Below are 23,262 nucleotides of genomic sequence, written 5' to 3' on the forward strand. Positions count from 1 at the left end.
GGGCTGTTCCGTGGGGAGGGGGGGTCAGGGCGGGGAAGGGTGTTCCCGGGAGATGGTGGGGGCGGGTGGGGGCAGGTGTTCCGCGGGGGGGCGGCAGAGCTCAGGGCGGGGAGGGGAGCCCCGTGCGGGCCCCGGGGCCGTGCCGCTCACCGTTTCCCGTGCGCGCCGTGGCCTCGCTCGGAGCCGGGCTCGGGCCCGGGGCCGGGGGCACCGCCGCCGCCGCCGCCGCCGCCGCCGGAGTCGCTGCTGGAGCGGGCCCTGCTGAGCGAGCGCGACGAGCCCCGGGGCGGCGCGGGCCGGGCGCGCCGGCGGCCCCTGCGGCGGGGCGCGGACGCAGAGGACCGGGAGCGCCGCCGCCTCCGCCGCCGCCGCCGCCGCCGCCTGGCCGCCCCGCCCGCCGCGCGGCCTCCTCTGCCCTGGGACGACGGCGCCGAGCGCGGGCTCGGGCTCTCCTTGCCCCGCGCGGGCGGCGTGGCTGCGCCGGCCTCCGCCTGGTCGCGGGCCCTGGGCGAGGGCGAGCTGGGCTTCTGACGGGGAGAGAGGCAGAGAGGGCACGGAGGGGGTGGAGAGGGGACGGAGGCACAGACAGAGACGGGGCGGAAGAGAGGCCCGCAGAGACAGAGAAAACCGAGGAGGTCGAGAGTCCAGAGCAGAGAGAGAGAGAGGGAGAGAGAGAGGGAGGGAGGCACAGCCGGAGGAGACAGAGCAGGGGAAGTTAGAGAAGCAGGAGACGGGCAGAGAGAGGAAAAGAGGAGAGACAGAGAGAGGACAGACCAAGAGAAGGAGCGAGGTCGAGGGTGAGAGAGCGGGCGGGGGGTGGGGTGGGGGGAGAGAAGGAGAGGGGGCTTTCACCGGGCCCAGGCCGGGGGCTGCCAGTCCCGGAGCATCGCACACACGGTTCCCCGCGCCTGCCCTGCCTCTGCCTCTCCTGAGTGTCCACCTTCTGGCCTCAACAGTGCAGCTCATGCAAGGTTCTCGGCATGCAAAACACAAGAGGGACGGAGCGGTGGGGGAAGGGGGGCTGAAACGGAGGGAGCTCCAGGACGGGCACGGGGGCTGGCATTGGCCCCCGATGGGACGGACGATCCCGGCAGAGAGTAGAGAGAGGGCGGGCACCGGGAGGCCGGGCCAGGGCCAGCCCCCCCAGGCCAGGCCCCCCAGCGCGTGGGGGTGGGTGAGGGGATGGAGGGGGCACACGGCACACAGATGGGGGTGGGGGCGGGGCGGGACAACTGAACTCAAAACTGAACCGAAGAAAGGGAGGAAAAACAGAAATAAAAAAACAAAATCCACAAATGTCATTAGATACCAAAATCAAAAACAATGTCTGAACTCCTGGGGAACTGACATTTTTTCTGTTAACATTTTTCTTTCTTTGTTTTCCGGCCCTGCAGAGACCTGTGGAACTGTCAGCAGCACCCGACTGTCTTTCTGTTTCTCTCTTTTCTTTTCCTTTTTTTTTTTTAAGTTCTGATTTTTTAAGTCCCTCTTGGTTAACGTCCACTTACCAATAAAGTGGCACTTCCTCCTTTAGTAGGTAAGATGTGTAAGAGAAGGGAAAAGTGTGGTAGCGTAAGTTCATCATTAGATTCACAAAAATGCAAGAGAGATAGAGAGAGAGAGAGAAAAACGCAACCACCCCATTCTAGGCCGAGAGGAGGCCACACTGCCTCTGGAGGAAGGACTGGCAGCGCCCGGCTCCTCGGGCCTGAGCAGGCACCTCTTGGGTGACTGCAGGATAGAGATGTCAAATGTGTCTCCAAAAGTGCAGTTAGGACACAAGGGTTGGGATTCAGAAAACCAGAAAGGGAGCCTGGCACCATCAAACGGACCCTGGCTGGCCACCAGGGGTCTGAGAGCCTGCCACTACCTCACTGAGTGACCCTGGCTAAGTCCCTTCCCCATCCTGGGCCTCAGTTTCCCCATCCACAAAGTGAGAGGGTTGGGCTTCGCTTCCTGATGTCCCTTCCAGAGCAAATATTCCAGGATTCTCTGTGCACCCCTCGCCACCCTCTCCATCCTCCTCCCTTCACAGAACTGACCCCTCCTCCTGTCCTTGGGTTTCGGTCTGGTAACAGTTGATTACACTCCTCTGTTTAGAAGTCCATCCCCCACCCCTACCCCACCCCCAATCACCAGCACCAACTTGACTTCGAGCACCCCCAGGGCAGATTATTTTGTTGGATTCAGCTCTGTAACCTCGGTTTTGATCACAGAACTTGGCATCTAGGAGGTCCTCAATGCCTCTTGCTGAGGAAGGAATAAATGCTTTTACAAGGGTGGGGGACCAAACCAGGTTCGTCCTAGAAGAGGGTCAGGGTCAGGGCCAAGCTTTTTCGGCAGGCTTTTTGGATGAGAGAACAAACCAACTACCACCCCTCAGGGCACCTTGCTGCCAAGAGACTGGAAGGAGCATGGTTTCCTTGGCATGGCCCTGGTGCTTCCTGCAAGAGGCAGGGTGGTGCCAAGGCCTTTCTGTGCAAGCCTGGATCCAGCCAGGGTTGGGAGGCAGAGCCCAGAAGTCAGTCTCATTGGTGGAAAGGCACAGCCAGTTTGTGATTGGTGGCTGAAGCAGCCAATGAACGCTGGCTGTAGCAGGTGCAGCCCCGGTCCAGAGTCAAATGGACCATGAAGGCCTCCTGGGAGAGCCTGGTGTTTCCCTCTGGGGCAGAGTGGATATCACCGGGGTACTGAGATGCCCCCCTGAGCACCCTGACTCTCCTGATCACCCCTCATCCTAGGCTAGGAGACATGGGAACTGGGCTGACTAGCCAAGGCCCCTCTGAGATGGCAGTTTCATTCTCAACAGACCTCACCAGGAGACCCTTGGCTCCCCTGACACATATCCCCTCCACCTCAGCAGGTGGCCCGTGCCTACAGCTCCCAAACCCCCAGGACTAGGTTCTGTCATACAGCATCCCTTTCCCTCCAGAGGAAGCAAATTAGAAAGAAATCTCCAGGATCTTAAAATTTCCAAGTTCTTTCCTATCTCCCGGGTTGTCTTCAAATGTAAAGTGAACAGATACTAGGTGGGGGAGTGGGAGCCCTGACAGCCAAAGCATAGTGACCCATACATACCCAGGAAACACTGGACCCAGTCTTTAAGAAGCCCTTGCTTACTACTGTGGTGGGGGCAGGTAGCAAGGCAAGCAGGCAGAATATTAAAGTGGGGGTCAGGACCTGGCTGTGAACCCTGGCTCCAACCTAGACTCTGGATCTGTGCCACCTTCTCTGACTCCAGGAGAGAGGCCAGCAGTGGGAGAAGGAGACTGAAGGCCTTGATGTTCCTTCCCATAGACACCGTGGGGGCCCTCTCTACTTCCCACTGTTGGGCTGGGAGTGTGGTGGGAATGTTAGGAACAAAAAGAGTCCGGATTGGGTGGATGCCCACCCCTACCATGTTGCTACCCACAACTGCTGAGGCCCAAGCCTCTGCACCAGGCCCCCTGTGCTTCTCTGGACCCTTCCTGCCTGGTGTGCCTTGAAGTCGAACCCTCTCCCCTCCTCCAAGCCAAATACCATAGCTTCAGATGATAGTAACTGGCAAAGTGGAACACCCTGGAATCAGCCCTGATGTGAGTCTGTTGAGACCTCAAGGAAGTGACCTAACTCTTGGGGGCCTCAGTTTCCTCATTGGTAAAGTGGGGATAACTGGGGTCTTTGCTGGGTGGGCCCGAATAGGGGTTGAGAGGTTCTTTTGAGAGCACCAGTGACTGACAGTCCCCTCACGGATGCCCAGGGTCAGAGCAGTGCAGGAAAGTCTGGGCACCCCCACGTGCCAGGATGGGGGAGGATGGGAGGAAGGCACCACAGGGCAGGGTGGCAGATAGCGCCTTCCCTGGGGGAGGATTCCTAGGGTCAATCTCACACCCTTATCCACCCATTCCTCCCTGGAGAAAGGGTCACCATGATCCTGCTGGAGGGTGAGCCTCATCCTCAGCTTGGCTGGGTCTCATTCTTCCCAAGAATTGAGGGAGATCCAAGTCCAGACACCATGGGATTTCATAGCTAGACAGGACTGTTGTGGCCAGGGACCTCCAAACATCTACTCCAGAAGCCTGCTCTTTATGACTCCTGTCCCCTCTTCCCCTTCCCTGCCTGCCCCCCTCCCCCCCAGCCTGGCTAATGCCTATGGGCCCTCAGCTCAAGACCACCTCCTCCAGGAAGCCTCCCCTGACCCTCACCCTGAGTCAGGTGCATCCCTCTATGATCCCATAGACCCCTGTGCCTTCTTTCAGTAGGGACTGTGCCAAGGTGTGTTAGAGCCAGGCCTACGGTAGTGAGCAGAGCTCCCCATCCACGGTTCAGCTTTTCTCTCTAATTGTTCTCAGTCATTTTTGTCAGTCCTCTAGCCTGGCAGGTGGGGGCCTCAAACCCAGGTCGGCCTGCCTCTTGCCAGGCATGGACACCCAGATGGGGCCTGGCACGGAGGCGTGCTCAGCAAATGCCGGCTTAGCGTGTGTGTGAATGAATGAATAAGTGAGTGCACGGGACCTTGCCTGTCTTTGAGCCTGGCTTCCAGAAGCCGCTCTGCTCCTTGGTACCACCTGCTATCTGCTATCTTCTCTTTTGCTTATGTAAGAAATCTTTGAGGGGAAAAGACAATGGAAAAGAGTAGCAAGAGATGGTGCGCTAGCCCAATCCTGGTATTTTTAAGGACAAGAACACTGAGCATCTGGGATGCTTTGCCCTTGTTCCCCCCAGGGCTCAGACAACTACCCCCCTAACTCATTGGACGATCCTGTTTCTGGGTCCCTGGTCACATCAGGTCCTCCTGGAAGATAGGGCCTCTACTCCTCCCATCAGGCTGGGATGGAGTCTCCCTGTGGGACCAACAGCTATTTCTCCCTCCCTGAACAACTTCCTGCCTGCCTTCCCGACACCACTCACAGATGAGGAATGTTCTGAGTGAGTGAACTCCTCACCACATGCCCCTGGGGTGGAGGGAAGGGGGAGGCGAGGATGGGGGAAGGAGAGGATGGAGAGCCAGGCCTACTCTTTCCAAAGCTGAGGATGGAGGCTCACCGAAGCCTCACAAGGGCTGGGATATCAGACTTCTGTAGCTCCTCCCAGATGGGACAGGAAACAGCTTAAAGAGCAGGGATGGGGAGGCGGGTCCCCCGAGGACCTATTCCTGATGGGTACCCTCAATGTGACTGGATGAGCACTGGGCTGGGAGTTGCAAGTCTCAGGACCTAGGCTTGGTTCTGCTCCAATAACTTGGGGAAACCTAGCCCCTACTGATTGTCCTTTCTGACTCCTTCTCTGCACATTAAGCTCAAATTCAGAAGACAGAAGGATGCTGGTGGGTTGAGGGAGCCCCTGTCTGGGATGGGTAGTGGTCCAGGCAGGGGGAGGGTGAGCTGAGAGTCCCTTCCATCCCCCATGCCCCACAGAAACTTTGCTAAGTAGGCCCTCTAAGTCCAGTGCCAATTCACTGGCCCCCTGAAGTTCAACTCCCATTACACCCAAAAGATGGGGCTGTGAGGTTCAGCCCTGAGGCCAGCGCCTGCCCCAGAGTCTGTAGCTCCCACCCTAAAGTTCCACCTGCCACCAGGACAGGACCCTTGGGAACCCAGCAGGCCCTAGAGGGTGGGGCAGGACTCTTCCCTCAGGCTTGGCCTCAGCCAGAACTTCTTCCAGGATCTGGAGGCCAAGAGGTCTGGCACAGGTGCCTCCGCCACTGATTACTGCCCCAATGGGACCCAGGGGCTGGTAGGGGTGAGAGGTGGGGGGCTTAGCAGCTACTCCAGACAACAGAAATCAAATTGGCTCAACCGCAGCATACAGTTCAGGAAGGGAACACAAACTTGGAATGCTAACCACACAGAAATGCATTCGGACAACAAAATGAGAAAGAGAGGGAGTGGAGGGGGCTGGGGGTGGGCAGGGGTCGGGGTGGGAGAGGAAGAAGAAGGAGCAGGGCAGGTGGACAGGAGGGGAGAATGAACAAGAAAAGTTGTCGGGGGTGGGGTGGGGTGGGGTGGGAGGGAGTCAAGAAAACCAAATGACAAACCAGGAAACACAGCTTTGTAGCTCATTTGGAGAAAAATGCAAGGTTACAAATGAGTAGTCACTAAAATAAAGAAAGAAAAGGGAGAGGGGGAGAAAACCAACCAGAGTGAGATCGAGAGAAAGAGAGAGAAAACCACATTCAAACCAAGCAGAGTGGCGGGGCTTATCTGGAGATGGGGAGCGAGCGGGCGCACAGCTGAGCCGGGATACCTACCTTCTCAGTGGTCAGGGACAGGAATGCAATAATAAAAAAGAAAAGAAGGTCTCCGCATTGGGAATGCAGAAGGGGGGGGGGAAGACAGTGACTCTAAGCTGCGCTCCCCCTCGGGAACCAGAACTGTGCAGCCCATGTGGCTTTTGGTCTAGTCCCAGGGATGGGAGGGGGCTCCTGCCCAGCCCGTTCTGTTTGCCTCTTTTTTTTTTTCTTTCTTTCTTTCTTTTTTTTTTAAACCCACAGGCTCCAATAAGCCAAGCTTTCCTTAACTCTTTAAACAACAGAAAACCTCCAGAGGACATGCAGGAAGCAGCTGATGGAAGCAGAACCAGAGGATGGGCTAAGGAGAGGGGCTGGCAGCATGGGGACAGAGGCCCATGTTGGGGAGAGAGATGGAGAGAAAGAGACAGAGAGACACAAAGAGAGCCAGCGCAAGAGAGAAACAAAGGCAGAAGGAAACAGATAGACAGGCAGGGAATAGAGAGAGGTGGGCCCAGACTGAAAAAGGAGAGAAAAGCTGTTTCAACAACGCAGAGTGGATGGATGGGGTGAAGGGATGGGTGCATTTAAAAGGGAAGGCAACCACAGATTTGGTTGGAGGTCGGATCCTGCCTCAGGCCTGCCACTTTCCCAGGGCTTCTGCATCATTTTAGGAAAACTCATCCCTCCTACCTTCTGGCTTCATCCTGGAAGTAAGGCCAAGATGCCCCTTCCTATTCTGACTGCCTCCCTCCAGCTGTGGTCACTGCTCTTTCCGGGGGCAGGTAGCGGGGAGGCCTGGGATGGGGCAGGTCAGGCAGTGCCATGGGCACCTCTGTTTGGGGTCACCCTAGGCTGCCCATTTTGTGATGACATTTGAGCCAAAGGTGGAGGCCAGAGAGAGCCTACAGGGGCCTTGCTCAGGAACCTTCTCTGCCACCCTCACTGAATAGTGAGTCTTCCCTTTGACACTTGCAATGCCAGGGACAGGTGGAGCCAAGGCAGGGGCCCTACTTCTAAGTCCTTAAACCCTGCACACCTTTTCTAGGACTTGGGCTCAGCATCTTACTTCTCTGTCCCAAATCATGTGCCCCCTTCCCTCTCTGCTTCACTATTTCTGTCCCCATACTGGGAGGGCAAAGGGTTCCCTGAGTCATTGAAGCAGCCCTCATAGAGAGTGGGGCTTGCTGAATGCTGGGCCCACCTATACTCTGGTCTTTGTGTGGGCAGGCCCCAGTGCCAGGGAGTTGAGAGCTGAGAGTGTGTCATCGACATCTGGAGGGGTTCCCCAGGGGAAGGCAGGAGCTGAAACAACCAGCATGCACCTCCTGAATCCTTCTCCCCTTACTCAGGGTTCCCAGAATGTGCTTTCCATTGACCACTCTCTCCACATCTTGGCTGTGGCTGGTGGTCTTGAGGTGAGAGGGTTGGAGTCTCCTTTTGGGTCTACCTCTAAAAAGCTGTGTGACCTTGAGCTGGTCCACTTGACCTCTCTGAGCTGCAGGGAGCAGTAAATAGCAGAACCCAGAAATCCCTTCAGAGGTTTCTCCCTGGTGTGGTATGGAACAACACAGAGATGTGTTGGGAGCCGGCACCCAGCTGGCCTTAGTCTCAAGAGGAGGATGGACTTGTTCTCTTGCTGGGAGTGTCTGGCTTTGAAGCCCTCACCTGAGCTAAACTCTCTTGGGGGTGTACAGCTCCCTCCTATAGGATCTGAGGCCTGCTACAGAAGGTGCTCAGCAGCCTATCCCTATCATGCCCAGCCATCTTATACTAGATGGAACTGGGGAGACACCGGGTGCTCACTGCCCTGGGATGCTCCCCGGGTGACTCGGGACAAATATCTCTTCCTCCCTGGGTCTCCCAGCTTCCCTCCAAGGTTCCTTATAGATAGGGACACAGAAGAACAGTCTGGGCCACTTCTGTTCATTTAAAAACTGAGGCAGTTCCAGCACATGCCCTGGGGTCGAGGAGAGGATTTGCTGCCACTGCAGATTTGGCAGGAGCTGGTGGTGTGGGAGTCACTTTTTAAGAGTTATCTTCCCTTTTAAATTCTGGTTACAAAGGAAAAAAGAATAAGTATATAGAGATATGTATACGATTAATGTTCGCTTGAGATTCAAAACCCATCTCTGCATTAGGAGGAGAGGCTCCCACAGTAACACGCACAAAAGCAAAATTCTAGAACAACATAGAAGATAGGAAAAAAACAAACAGAGAGATAGTTTGCATTTCTGTACATTACCAAAGGAAACAAAAAAAGAAAGAAAATACAAACAAAAACAAAATAATAGGAAAAGTTACATAAACTTCCCCACCCTCTTCCCTTGCCAACTAAACAAGAAATGGAATCACAATATTACCACGGTTCAAATGGGAGGCTAAAAAAACAAGCAAAAACATAGACGGGGTTAAAAATGGTGAGCTTTTCTTTTTTTTTCCGTTTGTTCTCTCTCTTTTTTTTTTTTAAAGGTAGAGTCCAAGAATACCCCCACCCCCCAGTACTTGTCCCCAAAGACATTTTTGGTGAATGGCTAAGTCTACGACACCCCCCCTCCCACCCCCATCTCACCTCCCAGGAGGTGCAGGTGAAAGGCCTGGATGTCCTGAGGTCCCAGATCTCGCAGGGCCCAAGGGCAGGGAGAGGATTTGGGGAGCATGCTTTGTGAAAGGGGTAACAAAGTGCTCTCTCCCCGGAAAATCCCAGGGCAGTGCCAAAATGGAATCCCATTCTGGGAGGGAGTCAAGATTTGGGTGCTGCTGAGGTGGTGTCCTCCCCAAGGCTGGAAGCTAGGCCACCTTCCTTGATTGCTCTCTCCTGGGGTCTATGTAGACCATGGCCATTCTGTCAGTACAAGCCCAGGGCCCGTGGTGGCCTATTGCTCAGGGAGGAGAGGGTACCAGAAGTGGGATGGAGCCTCCTATTGGCCCTGGCTGCCTTCTGTGCTTTTCCAGGAGGATGGGAAGCTCCCTCGAGAAGGTGTTTGGGGTTCTCGCTCTGTGCCCTTGGTGGTGGGGGGATGGGTACACCCTCTCCTGGGTTTTCCCAGATGGAGCCATTATCTCTGGGGCCTGTGGCACCACTCCCCGTCCTGACTGCGTCCAGCTACCTCTGTGTGTCCTCTCCCACCCCCAAGGCAGATCCTGGGACATGGGTGTGATCCTTCCTATGTGGCCCAACCAGGCCCCTAGGAGCTCAGGAGCCTGACACCCTGTCCAAGTGGGGCAGCCTCGAAACAGGTAATGTCCTTAAATAAAAATTAATCTTGAGACCAAGAACCTTTTGTCAGCTGCCCTTGGCTTTCCTCCCTAAGGTCTTGGGAATAAGGGTGTTTGAGAAAAGAAAGGGAGTGAAGGAAACAGCCAAAAATCAAAATGAAACTGACCAACACGGACATGTTTGCTGCTGAGACCTGAGGTCTGGGGAGGGGCAGCCCCCACCCTCCCTGCTGAGGCATCTGGGGCAGTTTGGGTCTGGTGGGGGGGAACCTGCAGGCCTGCCCACCCCGTGCCCCTGCCAGTACTGCAGCCCCCTCTCCCTGAGGGGGCTCTATCCTGTACTTCAAAGTCAACAGACAAAAGGGGATGTGGGCCTCCCCTGGGGCTCAGGAGAGCCCTCCACCCCCAGCCCAGCCCATCCACCTGGGAAGGGCTGAGAAGCCTGTCTGTTCTACCAGCCCCTACCATCACCACACCTGCTTGTGGGTCTCAAGGACTCTGTGCCTCTCTTGGAGGATGGGTGGGGACAGTTTTTGAGTGGTGTTGGTGTGGAGTCCCTGAGGGAGCAATGGGGACACTGGCAGGCGCTTTAGGAAGGACGGGACATGGGAGCCTGCAGGATTGAGACATCTGTCCACGCGTGGGCAGTCCCGGGGAAAAGGACAGACTCTCCTTGGAGCAGGGACTTTAGAAATGCAGCTCAGTGGCGGCAGCTCGGCAGCCCGGGGACAGAGAAAGGGGAGGGCTCTGAGGGAGGGGGAGTGAGGCAGTGAGGGGGTTGAGGAAGGGAGGGTGCTCAGAGAGGGGGAAAGGGCTTGGTGGGGAGAGGGAGACTCAGGGCCTAAGTAATGCCCAGGGGAGATCCTGTCTCTTGAATCCGGTTCCTGACTGTGACCCCTAGCATCGTCCATGCCCCTCCCACCCCAATATGCCTGGGGGGAGGGCGGCAGGAGACCCTGGGTTCTCCTCAGCTCTGTTCCCAACGGGCTGAGAGCCGCAGTGGTCAAGCCCCCTCTGGCGGTCCGTTTGCCAAGCTCCAGGGTGGCCCAAGCCTGCAGGCCCCCTCCCCCTGACACTCGGGCCAGGTGCGCGCAACAACCAAGCATTCCAGGTCGCCCCCCCGCCCCAGCCGGGAGGGGGAAGCGGCGCCTATCCCCCGTTGCACACTCACCGCGCCCTAGCCGGCGGTGACGCCCCCCCGCCCCCGCCCCCATCGCGGCGCAGCCCGCACGGCGCGGGAACCCTCTGCAAAGCGAAGCGTACGTACATCTGGCGGGCTGTGCGCCGAGCCGGGGCGGCCCCCGTGCGCTCCGCTCCGCTGTCTGTTGCCGCCATTCTGCTGGGGCGACCCCCATCCGCTGCCGCCAGACGGGGAAGGCGACCGGCTCCCGCTGGACCGCTGGCTGCCCGTCTTCCGCCCGTCATCTCGGTGCTTGGGGCTCAGCCTTGGGGGGGGAGGGAAGATGGGGGGAGCCGGCGTGGGACGCCCCCTCTGCAAGTGGAACCGCTGCCCCCGCACGAAGAGCAGCCCCCCACGCGCCACCTCCCTTGCATTCAGAGAGCAAAGCCCTAACCTGCACACTGCCTCGATTTCCAGTTCAAGGTCTGGGGCGTCTCTGGGCAGGGGCCGAAGCTCTTCCTCGCCCACTGCCAGGTGGGTGGGCACATGCTCACTCCGGGTAGACTTCCGTCCTCCCCCCCCATTGCTGTTCTGTGCACCGTCCTCTTCCCCAGCCCCCTCTCCAGCCCTCGGGAGTGTTCCATCTGCAAGAAAGCCGAGCTGAACCACCTCTGGAGTGCTCCCAGGGGCCCAGGACCTACCTGCTGGGTGATCTGGAATCGCTGTAATGGGAGGAGAGGGAGGGGCTCTGAGAGCTGCCGCTGCTGTGGCGAGTGGACCTCCGACCCGGGGACTCCGCGTGTGGCCTGGGAGAGAAGCCAGCCAGGACCTAAGTTCTGCCTGACCTCCCCAAGGGGGACCCCACCGCCTATAGTGTCCTACAGATATAACCTCCCTAATCCAGGTGGGTCATTTGTGGGAATTAGGAAAAGGCGTCCTTTTGTCTAGACAGCTCTGGTCCCCAAGACCTCACTGACCCCTCAGCTGGTGCTCTTGTGAGGAGGGGTGGAGGGATGTGGGGGGAGTGACGAGGGCCGAGCTTGAAAGAACCCTGGACTAGGAGGCAGGAGGCCTGGGTTCCAGTTCCCGCTCTGTCACTGACTCGCAGGGGTTCTTGGCTTCCTCTCTGGGTCTGAATTTTTCCATCTGGGCAGCGGGGACGAAATGAACTATCTCCAAGGGCCCAATTCTGTGATTCTAGAAGGAGGAGGGGGAGGAGCTAGAGAATGATGAAGGGTTCTCACCTCTTCCTCTCTTTGTTCTTCTCTTTTCTTTTGCTCTTGGGGCTTCGAGATCTGCAGAAAGCAGAGGCTGAGGTGACAGCTCAGCCTGAGCCCAGTAGGGGGGCAGGAGGAGGGCTGTGCCTGGGTGTGGATCTGAGATTTGTTCCTGTGTGGGACCTGAGTCCCCACCCCCAGCCAGGCGGACTAGCTCATCCCACCCCACTGCTTTGGTTCCTTTCACTCAGCCAAGCCTCCTTCCTTCCTTCTCCTGTAGGCCCTGGCCCACGACCACTGCCTGTCTGAGCCCCAGTAGCTGCTTCTCCTGGGGGTGCCATAAGTGATGTGTCCACCACCCCAGAAAGAAGGCTGACTTGTCCTTTCCTTCTGGAATCGGTCTCAGGACAGGCCCTTCTATAAGTCATCATGCTGGAGTGGCCCCTCCACACCTTGTTTGTGTCCCCTGGGTCCCAGGTCCCCTCAGATGGGGCTCTCTAGGGCAGAGCCCAGGCTTTCCTGCCTCTTTGCCCCCTCAGACTGTGGCTCAGCTCTGGGCCAGCTCCCCAAGGGTTTAGGAAAGAAATACTCTCCCTTGGGCATGATCTCCCTGACATTTGGGTCTTTTGGATTCTCATCGAGGGTTGCCCCTAAAGCTTCCCATCCCACCCAATCCTGCCCCATACCGTCCCATCCCATCCAGCTCTCTGGGGCAGGCCCCACAGTCCTTCTCCTTCTATCTTTGACAAAGGGATTGAAAAGCTTCCTAGTAGGTGTCTAAGGTCTCACTCCACCCCTGGTCCCTGTAAGCCCCTCAGCCCCACACTCCCTGATGCCACCAGATTCCAGCTTGATCCTTCTAGCCCTGAACAGATGCCTTCTTCTGACCAAATATCCAGGTGATGCTAAGAAACAACAGGATGTGTTTTTCACAGGAGCAGGGTGGGTGGGGGCAGGCCCAGGAGGCCAAAGATTTCATTTCTAGGACTCATGTTGCTTGCTTTGGGCCTCAGTCTCCCCATCTGGAGCTGGTCTAGCCCTAGGTCACCTTTAGGTCCTTCCCAGGACCAATGGGAGCTGGCCGGAGGATCGGTGCAGACCGATGGTGACCACTAGGGGGCAGTAGGGGCCCACACTGGCCCCTAAGAAGAGGGGAGGAGAGGAAGGGAAAGAAGGGGCGATGGGAAACTGGGGAAATTGGAGGGTCAGGATTAGGTGTTTATTTATGCTCCTACCCCACCTGACAAGTGGCCATGGGCAAAGTCCCACTGCAGGAATGAGACTGGGGACCCTGACCCTCTTCAGGGCCACTGGGAGGGGCTCTGTCTCCCATGCCAGCCCTGGGGATGTGACTGCCCTACATCTTCCTTTCCTCCTCGCTGAGTTTTCTACTTTCCCCACCCCAGCCTCTGCCAGGGCTCTTGACTCTCATCTCCTCCTCCCCCCTCCCCCAGTCCATCCTGAACAAGTCTCTGTCCTGCTCAGAGCCCCATGCTGGCTCCCAGCCCTGTCTGGTTGGAGGCTACCTCCTTGACCTGACAGGTCTTTTGGGGGCTGGCACCTGTCCCCCAGACACCATGGCTAACCACAGCCTGCCTACCGGTCTCCTACCTACTGAGCTTTCCTTCTGTATGGATGCCCTTTCCCTGCAAATTTGGGGTCCTGATGCTTCTTCCTTCCTGACGCCTCTATGGACACACCCCTTGGATAATGGACCCGTTGTGTTGTCTGGAAATTCTTAGGGTCCCCAGGTCAAGGCTGACTCATGGGACCAGCAAGTGTTGCAAACACTTGGCCTCCATCCTCCTCTCCCGCCCTCCTTCCCCTGCTTGGCTCTGGGAAGGAGTCCCAGGAGCGGGGAGGATGGAGCAGGGAAAGACCCTCACCACCCTCCTCCCATCATTGCTTCCCTTGGGCCTTGGCCCTGCAGGGTGGCACTAGCCTCTGTCCACATCCTCAGCAGGGCATCACTCACCTGTGTCGTCTCTTCCTCCGGGACCCAGAATCAGACCTGGAGGGCCACAAAAGAGTTCTCTTGAGTTTGTCTGGGTTGGCCTGGGGACACAAATCTGCACAGCCACAGTCCTGGGCCAACAGAGGTGAGAGGACACCCCAGGGGAGAGAAGGTACCTGTCTCTGCGGTGCTTCTTCACACTCTTCTTCTTCTTGCGCTGCGGTGAGGAGCTCCCACAGCTGCGGACACAGGGGGGTGGGGGCTCTGGTGAACCGCTGCCCGAGAGGGGCGGGGCAGGGGCAGCTGGACATGGCTGGGAAGTCTGGGCGCCTGGGGCATCTAGCTGAAGCCAGCTGCCCGTTGCACAAAGTGAACCGGGGCCCCGAGAGTCAGCAAGGTCCCTAAGAGTGGGTGACGGAGCCGCCCGTGTTGTCTCCTAGCCACCCTTCAGGCTCCTTGGCATCATAAGTGAGGGCTGATTCACACCCAAATGTCAGAGGCTCCAGTGGTGGCATTCCTGGCCTCCGTGGGGAAAACCAGCACTCTGGCAGTTTCCAGGGTCCAGACTCTGGTGTGGCTGGCCGCCTGCCTCTGAGGGATGGCCTTGGAGTCTCGCCCACCCAGACATCCCCACCCCGGCCTGCCTTTATCACTGACCTGCACTCGGAGTCCAGTCTCCTCTTTTTGCTGAGGGGCCAGGGAGAGAAAAGGACAGACAGACAGTTGGGGCTCCAGACGTTTGCCAGGTTCTCATTAAGGCCGGGGGGGGGGGGACATACAGATGGGGAACCACAGAGGTGACCCAGCTAAATCCTTCCTCCCCAGGCCACTCACACTTGGTGTAGTGAGTGACTGGAGGGCTGCTGGGGAGGGAGGAAGGGGGACCTCCAGCAGATGGACTGTCACCCAGGGGTCAGTATGTCCAGTTCTGGGGTTGGGTGAGTGCCAATGAGGGGACTCAGTGAGTGGAGGGGCCCGGCCAGTGAGGGGCCAGTGGAGGGGGGGGGGGCTCAGCGAGGGGCGGGGCTCCCAAATGCAGCCTCTGGTCTCTTGCCCGCAGAGGGGTGGGCACCCAGGGATCGCCGCCCCTCCCGCCCCTCCCGCCCACTCCGGACTGGCGGTGAGGCGCTCTCACCGGCTTCTCCGGTGGCCGCCTTTCTTTTTCTTCTTCTTCTTGGGAGGGGGCGACGCTGAGCTGCTGGACCAGTGCTTGGTCCTGGGGGAGAAGGGGAGGAGGGGTGAAGGAGGAGGGGCGGCCGTGGCCCCCCCCCGCCCCCTGCCGCGGCGGGCGCTGACCTGTACCCCCGGTGCCCGCGGTAGCAGGCGGCCGGGCAGTCGCAGTCCACCGGGCCGTCGTCCTCGTCCAAGGGCGCGTACTCCAGGCCCGGCTCCGCGCCCTCGAGCAGCCGCGGGGTCTCCGCCACGCTGCCGGCGACAGGGACGCTCACCACCCGCGCCCCGGGGCCGCGCCTTCCGCCTGCCCCTTTCTCCGCGCAGCGCCCCGAGGCCTGGTTCCCCGCAAGGTCAGCGGGGTGCGGCCCCGAGGGTCAGGCGGGGATCTGGGTGACCTGATGGGCTGCCTCCAGGGCAGCCCCCCGCCCCCAGCTTCAGCGGTGCCCTCCCGCCTCCCTTGGTCCTCACCCCTTCTACGGTCTCACCTCTCAGTGAGCTGCCTCCTCCTTGGTGAGGCCCTCCCCTCACCGAGGCCCTCGGTTCCATTCACGGTGTTCCTCTCCTCTCTCCCGCCCCGCTTTCCCTCATAGAGCCCCTTTCACCGACCCTGTCCCTGAGCCCCACTGTCCGTCCCACCCCTAGCCCCCTGCCCCTCGCTCAGCCCACTCCTCCTCCGCAGTCCCCCTTCCCTCGTGAGCTCCCAGAGAGCCCCTTCCCATCTCCTAGCTCCCCCTCTCTGGTGTCAGTCTTTTCCTAACTCGGGCTCGCTGGCCTAGTCCCCTCCCCCCTGCCCCCGCCAGGCTTCTCCCTCCCTCCACCCCCAACACCCCGTCCCCCAGCCCCGGCTGCCGCTCTGAAATATTCATGGCCTGTCCTCCCGAGGCCTGGCTGCTCTTCTCCCGCTGCCGGGCTGTCATCAATCACTGCCCGGTGGCAGCGCCGTGGGCCCCAGCCCTGCGCAGCCGCCGAGGCTCCCCATCCATCTTGCCGAGCCCTCCGCTGCACTCAGCCGGGGCGCCGCGGCCAGCTCGGGAGCCCCCAGCCATCTTCTGCCACAGATGTTTGCTCCCTGCGGGCACTTGGTGGAGGGAGGCTTGCCTCCTAAAGGCAGCTGGGCTTCGGGCAAGAGCATGAGCTTCCAAGCGACAGAGGAGCCCTCATCTCGCGCTGGCCCTGAGTCCCCGTGTGACTTGGTACCTGTCGTGCCCCCTGCCTGAGCCTCTTCTCCAAGATGAGTGTGATGACTACGTTATGGGGCTCCTGGGAGAATTCGCTGAGGTAACCGTACTGTGCAGCTCCTTTTTTAATTGAACAAGCCCAGAAGTGAGCCTCCAAAGACCAAGCTCCAGGGCAATGGCTTCAAGGCGGGGGCCTCCCCACCTTCCATTCTTCGGTTCATGCAGGTTCCGACAGTGCCCCTCCCAGATGGAGCCTCATCCCTGGTTCGGCACCACTACCCTCACTCCTGGGTGCCCTTCACCAGGCTCACTCTTTCCCTGCCCAGAGCATTAAGGATATGACATGAGCTTTGGATTCACACAGACAGGTCTCAAGCCAGGCATGACCGTGCTCACAGAGTCTCCAGCTCCTTATATCTCCACAAGCAGGAAAAGAATATCCCAGCTGAGGAGAGGATTAAGTAAGATTCTGTTTGTGAAGCTCCTGACAGGAGCAACAGGCCTGGCCCACGACAGTTGTCCCGCACATGGTCGCCACTGTTAGACAGAGGGAACCCTGTTAGACACTAAGGCACAGACGCCTTCTCTTCCAGGGTTGTGACACGTGAAAGAAAGAACAAGAATTTTCAGGGGCACATCTCCAGTAGAGCATCCACGAATCTGCTCTTCGAAGGACTGATGTTGTACTAAAAAAAAAGAATGGGGGGGCGCCTGGGTGGCTCAGTTGGTTAAGTGTCTGACTCTTGATTTCGGCTCAGGTCATGATCTCAGGGTGGTGAGATGGAGCCCCGTGTCAGGCTCTGTGCTGGGTGTGGAGCCTGCTCGAGATTCTCTCTCTCTCCTTCTCCATCTGTCCCTTCCCTGGCTCTCTCTCTCGCTAAACAAGCAAACAAACAACAACAAAAAACCTCCCCCGAAAAAGAATGTAACCCAAATCTGACAGGGAAGCAATACCCCTTGGGGCCTATATCAAGAATGCCATTTGATTCCTAAACACACACCTGGTCTGGGCAACCCTGAGGTCACACAGGTAGTATGGGAGATTTTTCTGGGATGGTGGAAGAGGGGTTCATGTCATCCTTCCTATCCCCACAGAACCAAACATCCCCACAGCCCTCCATTCAAACCTCTCTTCCCCACATTCCTCTTCCTGAAGCCAGCAGCCTCCTCCTTCCTGTTTCTGAAATCTCCAGCTCCTCGGCCTGTCCAGCCCCCCACCATCCCCAGCCCTGTCACCCCCACACAGCCCTCAACCACACAAATGCCGGACACATAAAACACAGTCTTTAGCAAAACTTAAGGGCCCCTCAAACATTGTGTGGGTGAGCTGATGGCTGGAGGGAGCCTCTGTTTATCTTGACACAAATGTGATGAAGGTTATTTACAAAATAGAATAGCTCAGTTTGGGCACTGCCCTCTGCAGGAATCCTTTTTTGCCTGTAACATCTGAACTCCTTCCCGTGCTGTGCCCTCCTGGTCTGCTGGCCACACCCCTACAGACATCTTTCTTCCTCTGGCCCAGGGATAGAGCTTCTGCAACCTCCCTCCCAGGGGTCCTCTCATGTGGCCTTTCTCACTCTCTGGTCCCTTCTGAGAGGTTTACTTGGGATCTTGTCTGCTAGGAGTATTGAAAGACAAGCATAGAGCATGAGTAGTAGGCTCAGGGAGAGGCACAAGTTCTCAGAACTTTCTGGTAAGACTTGCCTTGCATGTTCCAGGGCTATAAATGGGCCTAGGCTGCGGCCTCTCTTGCTGAGTTTGTACAGCTGGTATCAGGATATCTGTTTTGTAGGATCTCCCAGCCTAGAAACCTGGGTTCTCCTAGCCTGCCTTTCCTAGATGATAATATCACTAACAATAATGTTCTCTAACGTTTCCATGAGCTCCTCATGGTTCACAAATCCCAATCCGAACCACTACCTGATTGAGAGAAATCGCACCCCCCATTTACAGATGAATAAACTGAGGCCCAGAGAATGAAAGGAACATCCCCTTTGAGTAGAGAATGTAAGTTCACTTAGGCAGTTGGCTTTGAGAATTCATGGTCAAACAGACAGGCCTTTACTTTCCCGGCTGGCCTCCGCTGCAGATGTTAGCTCAGCCCTGGCCTCTCTGCTTTATAGACACATTTGTAGGTATATGCACCAAGTTCCAGATTTGTTCAGCACTTCCTGCTCTTAAATTCGTGTTTGTCAGCTAGTCGACACCTCCCCATGTCTGTGGACTAGGCAGGGGAGGCGTTACTCCCCTGTGACGGAACAGTCCAAGCCCCACAGAGCTGGCCAGAGCCAGCCACGCACTCGGGGTCTACTGCAGAGGGACGGAGCACGGATGGAGGTTCCGCACCGCACAGGACACCTGTTGGGACTGGCTGCCCTGGGCAAGGCTCTGACCTGGGTAAAGACTGCCGCTCACATGCTCTTCTCATGCCAGTTTCTCTAATGAACTGGCTCTGTTTGCCACTAGCCGGGAGCATAATGGCCAACTGACAGATGAATGAGGCCAGGCAGAGGAGGGGAGGATTCCAGGCAAAGGGTCTGCCCTCTCTGCTCATTCACGCAGCCAGCGCCAGGCCTGCCTGGGGCCTGGGCAGGGGGGAAGTGGGGGAGGGGGCCCCCACGGTGACAGGAACAGGGATGAGTCAGGCCTGGGGCCTCTCCTCTGGCTCCTCACAGTGCCCTGGGGCGTATTGTGATAATTACTAACGCGGGTGTCAGGTACTATTCTAAGCAGGAATCCTTTTTTTAAAGCACTTGATGTGTGTTTATCTCATTTAGTCATTTAACGCACAGAACAAGTCAGTGACATGGGTACCATCACTAATATTCTCATCTTATAGATAAAATAATGAGGCCCAGAGAAGTGGCTCGATGCATAAAATTAGATGCACAGAAAGAAACAACACTAGAATTTGCTCACTGTGTGAGGGAGTAGCTTATGAATATTGTTTTCCATAAACCCTCTCTCTCCCAAGCATTTTGTGATGTTACATAACTATGAAAGCAATTATTTCTTAAAGGTTGTCTATCAGAGTGAGGGACGAAAAAATAAAAAAGAACTGATAGCAACCACAAGAAGTAAGAAAGCATCGTGTGGATTCCAAGGAGGAGAAGGTTTCGCTTTTATCCCGAGAATATTGGGAAAGTGGTTTTTAGAGGCAGCCCTGAACGATGGGGCGAACTTGAACCAGGTGCAGAAGGGCCTAGCATGAGCAAAGGCATGAAGGGAGAGCGTGCAGGACGGAGCTGGGGTCTGCCAGCAGGTCGGGCTGGCTGCTGCGTGAGGCTGGGAGTGGGGCACCAGGCTGGGCTGAGGGTGGGGAGAGCCTCCCAGCGCCAGGCCAGCGAGTGCAGCTTGGCTGCATGGGAGCTGGGGAGCCACAGAGGGTTTCCAAGGAGAAACAGGCTCCCCACATCAATCAGTTTCCAAGGACAAAGGCGTGTCCTCTCTCAATGTCTCTGGGACGTTCTCTCTCTCGCCTCGCTTCCCAATTAGAGTGCCAGCTGCCCCACTAATCTCCCTGCCGTGTCACCCTTCTTATTCCTCTTCCCAAGAGGGAAGTCCCCAAACACCTGTCTGACCACATCATGCCTCCCGGAAACCTTCCACTGGCTCCCATCATCTACGGAATAGATGTCCTGTATCCAGTGTGGAGAGTAGACCGAAGGGGGTCTGTCTCAAGAGGCTGTCACTCCAGACCAGTCAATTAACTTAAGGAAAAAAGATGATCTCTGGGGACAAAAAGCTCTGGGAATGACCCTGCCCCCTCGAGACTCTTTTCTTGAGTGGGAGGTGCCATGGGCTCTTACAGTCCGTAGCGGGTTAAAATCAGATGTCCCTCCTCACTTCCTCCCCTTGTGGGGACCCTTCTACTGGCTCTGGCTTTGCCACCTCACTCTAAGAGGGCATCGGATTTCTCCATGTCTCAAAATGCCAGTGTATGAGGGGCTGGGGTCTCAGGGGCAGGAAGCCAGATGCATAAGCACAGGGACTGCTGGGTGGTCCACTGTACAAATAAAGAAGCGAAGGCCCAGAGAAGTCAAGGACCTGCCCACGTCACACAGCTGGGGTGTGGCGGAGCTGGGATCCAGGGCCCAGGCGGTGCACACTGAGCTTAGAGGTTGGGACAGGTGAGGTGTCTGACGCCAGAGCCCACACTTTCCTTCCACTACCCCAGACTCTGAGCTAGGAAGTGAAGACAGGCTCAGATGCCCAGTCCGCAGGAAGGCGGGCCAATCTGTCACCAGCTCCCTGTCACCTCTCTGCCTTGGGCCTTGGGTTCAGCACCAAAACAGCTAGCTCCTCCCAGCCTGTGAGGATTCCAGGCGGCCATCAGCCTCCTTGGCTTGCTGTGGTCACCGGAGTGCTATTTTCACACCGTTTGGGCTGCCTGAGCTAGGAGAAGCCCCTGACCCTGTCCCTTTTCCCATACAGAGGAGGAGACAGACTTCGGGGAAAATCGGGCAAGCTGCACTGTTCTAGGCACCAGGGAGATAGCAGTAAACAAAACCAATAAAGATCGTGTCTTCGATGTCTTCCAACATGAGAGTGGGATCCCAGGACCCGCGGTCGAGGCTATATTCTCCTCTGCCTCTAGAGCAGGAGTCCTCCCTGACCCCCGAGTCTTCCAGACACTGCCCCTTCCAAGGGACCCTTCCTGTCTGACCACACCCGCCCTCCACTGAACACACACAGGCCCGAGGGCTAAGGGGTTCAAGGGGCTACCCTGTTGTCTCTTCTGGTCAGGAGTTGCTGGTAATTCCTGGCTTCAGGTTGCAGAGGGCGGGGACCCCACCTTCCCCGCTTCTCCTTCCCACTCCTAGCACCGGCACAGGGGGAGGCGTGCAGCACAGACCCTCAAGGACATGTCTTCTGATGATGGACACAGTGGCAGATTTCCCAGCGCGTCCCCGGTTCTTAAATGCATCATTCCTTCATCCGAGGGAAGATAAGATCAAGACGACTGAAGAAGACTGGAGAGTCACTCGCTCAGAGGAGGCGGTCCCAGCTGGCTCACAGATGAGATTCCCCCCAGGGAGTGGAGGGAAGGGTCCCACATTTGGGAGGAGGGCAGGAGCAGGAGAGACAGAGAGAGCCACCGGAGGGGCAGGGGCGACACAGAACCGCACCCTGGAAGCCAGGGGAAGAGGAGGCTTCCAGATGGGGAAGCACCTGCCAGAGAGAGAGGCCAGGCTTGCAGAGAGGCACAGCGCCACGAGGAGTAGGACTCTGGAGGCCACAGGGCGAGCAGGTCACGGGAGTTAGGGCAGAAACCCACCATGGCTCCCGTGGCCTAGGGAAGTAGAGGTCAAGTGTGCCACACACTCCACGGAAATTCGGTTGAGAAAGGAGAGAAAAACGTAGGGTGGTGACCAGAGGAGGAAGCGGAGTTGAGGAAGGATGGGAATTCCATTAAAAGGAAGGAGCCCGGAAGAGGGAAGAAGGGCAGGCTTCTTGCTGGAAGGGCCAGGGAAGATGGCCGGAGAGTCCACACAGGACTCTTGCCCTCACACTGTGTGGAAGAGCGTGACTTTCCAGAAAAGCCCTGGGGTGATTTGAGGGGGCACAGGTCAGACAGCCAGGACCTCTTGGTTTGGGGGAGGATCTGGTTGTCAGGAGCTCTGGGAAGGGGAGAGAGGCGTTGGCCCTGCTCTTGGGTGAGTAGGGCTGGATGGGCACCACCGAAGGGAGGGCGCAGGAGTGGCTGGGGGTGCTGTGAGTTCTGGGTGGCTGGAGAGAGGGAGGTGGTGGTAGCATCACCTCATCACCTCTGAGCCTGGCTCCCCCAGATCACCCATGAGCCCCCCACGAGCCTGGGGCTGCTCTGACCATGTTTGCTCCTACCCAACCCCGAACCAGAGAGGTGAGGTTTAGGTGAGGTCAGGCAGGACTCCCCCACCCCTGGAGCCCTCAGTGGTCCAGAAGGAGTAAGAAAGGGCTTCCCCGCTGCCCATCCAGGTCCGTCTACTCCCGAAGGGCCATTTGTCCTTACGACAACAGCAATGGGAAAATCTCTCAGAAGGTGTTGCTGTCCTTTTGATTTGTGTGAGATAAGGTGACAGGGGTTTAGGGCCTCAGCAAGATGCCTGCTCCCCAAGTTAGTCCCACCGTGGAGGAAATGCCAGGAGCATTTACCCTGGCTGCTCACCCGGCCTCGGTCCCACTTAGAGCCAGGACTGGGTGGGGGCTCCGAGGCTGAGCAAGGGGAAGGTCCATTGAGTGGATTCCATGATGCTCCTTCGTGCGCACTGCCTGCAGGGCATGGGGCTCGGTCAGCCCTCCCCTGACCCCTACCCCTGGGCCTGGACACTGGCAGGGACAGGTTGCCTCCACCATCCTCACAGCAGCCTGCTGCATTCTCCTCCGGCTTTGAGTGATTCCCAGGTCTCTAACGTGAGACAAATCTGATGCCCCATCACTTCCCTGTTTGATGCCCAGGGGCCCACGGCACGCTGGTACTCCTTCTGGCCCATGACAGGAGCAAGAGGTGACCCCCGCAGAGCCCTTGTTCTTGTTACCCGACAAGACTTTGACCATGCGAGCAATGGCATTTGGTGTGTTGGTTCCTACTTTCCAGAACCCATGTTTACTCTGGGGCCCGCCCATTTTACAGGTGGTAATAGTTGGGGAGGACGGACTGGCCCGGGGCCACACTGTCAGCCAGTGGCCATGCCTGAGGTCAGAACATTTCTAAGTTTCACAGATTTGCAGCCTAGGATTCCCCAAGTTGGGCTCTGGGCTGCCTCCCCACTGCTGAGCCATAGCAGGGGAGCCCTGGGGGATGCTGGGGGGCCCAGTGGCCCCTGATTTGTGCCCAGGGCCAGCCAGAGCTTCCAGTGGATGGGATGCATGCCCTCTCCTCCACCTTGCCGCCCCCCAGCCCCCTCTAGAAAGGCCCTTCTGGCACCCAGCTGCTGCCTGAGCTCACATTCTCCCCTGCCCCACCCCCAGGCAGGGGAGCACTCACATGTGGCCCCCAGGCCGGTCCTCCCTGGTGAGCATTCCCTCCTTCTCCATCAGCATCTGCCGGAAAGTCCTGACCTTCTGCCGGGTCTCCTCCTCTGAGTACCTGTAGGGGCATGGGGAAGGTGAGGGCTGCTGTCTTGGCTTTCCTTCCCTCCCTGCCTGCTCCCCCCACACCACCCCTCCCCCCATCACAGGTGCACCTTCCAACTTGCAATGACCCGTCTGAG

At 57.7% G+C, this 23,262-nt stretch overlaps 1 protein-coding gene across 1 annotated transcript in view; it reads right to left on the minus strand.

The window, feature by feature from the left end:
• SRRM3 (serine/arginine repetitive matrix 3) overlaps window positions 1–23,262 on the minus strand; it is a 33,238-nt gene that overhangs the window by 3,566 nt on the left and 6,410 nt on the right. Inside the window, exons 2-11 of the mRNA XM_081819478.1 lie at window positions 23,037–23,138; window positions 15,015–15,143; window positions 14,854–14,934; window positions 14,376–14,405; window positions 13,895–13,957; window positions 13,740–13,775; window positions 11,792–11,842; window positions 11,249–11,353; window positions 10,695–10,872; window positions 151–527 (exon numbers count right to left, since the gene is read on the minus strand). Coding sequence (XP_081675604.1) covers window positions 151–527; window positions 10,695–10,872; window positions 11,249–11,353; window positions 11,792–11,842; window positions 13,740–13,775; window positions 13,895–13,957; window positions 14,376–14,405; window positions 14,854–14,934; window positions 15,015–15,143; window positions 23,037–23,138 — 1,152 coding nt within the window. The remainder of the gene's footprint in view (window positions 1–150; window positions 528–10,694; window positions 10,873–11,248; window positions 11,354–11,791; window positions 11,843–13,739; window positions 13,776–13,894; window positions 13,958–14,375; window positions 14,406–14,853; window positions 14,935–15,014; window positions 15,144–23,036; window positions 23,139–23,262) is intronic.

The sequence above is a fragment of the Leptonychotes weddellii genome, chromosome 5 (genome assembly GCF_054177405.1).
Source record: "Leptonychotes weddellii isolate Sample4059 chromosome 5, ASM5417740v2, whole genome shotgun sequence".
Taxonomy (NCBI): domain Eukaryota; kingdom Metazoa; phylum Chordata; class Mammalia; order Carnivora; family Phocidae; genus Leptonychotes; species Leptonychotes weddellii.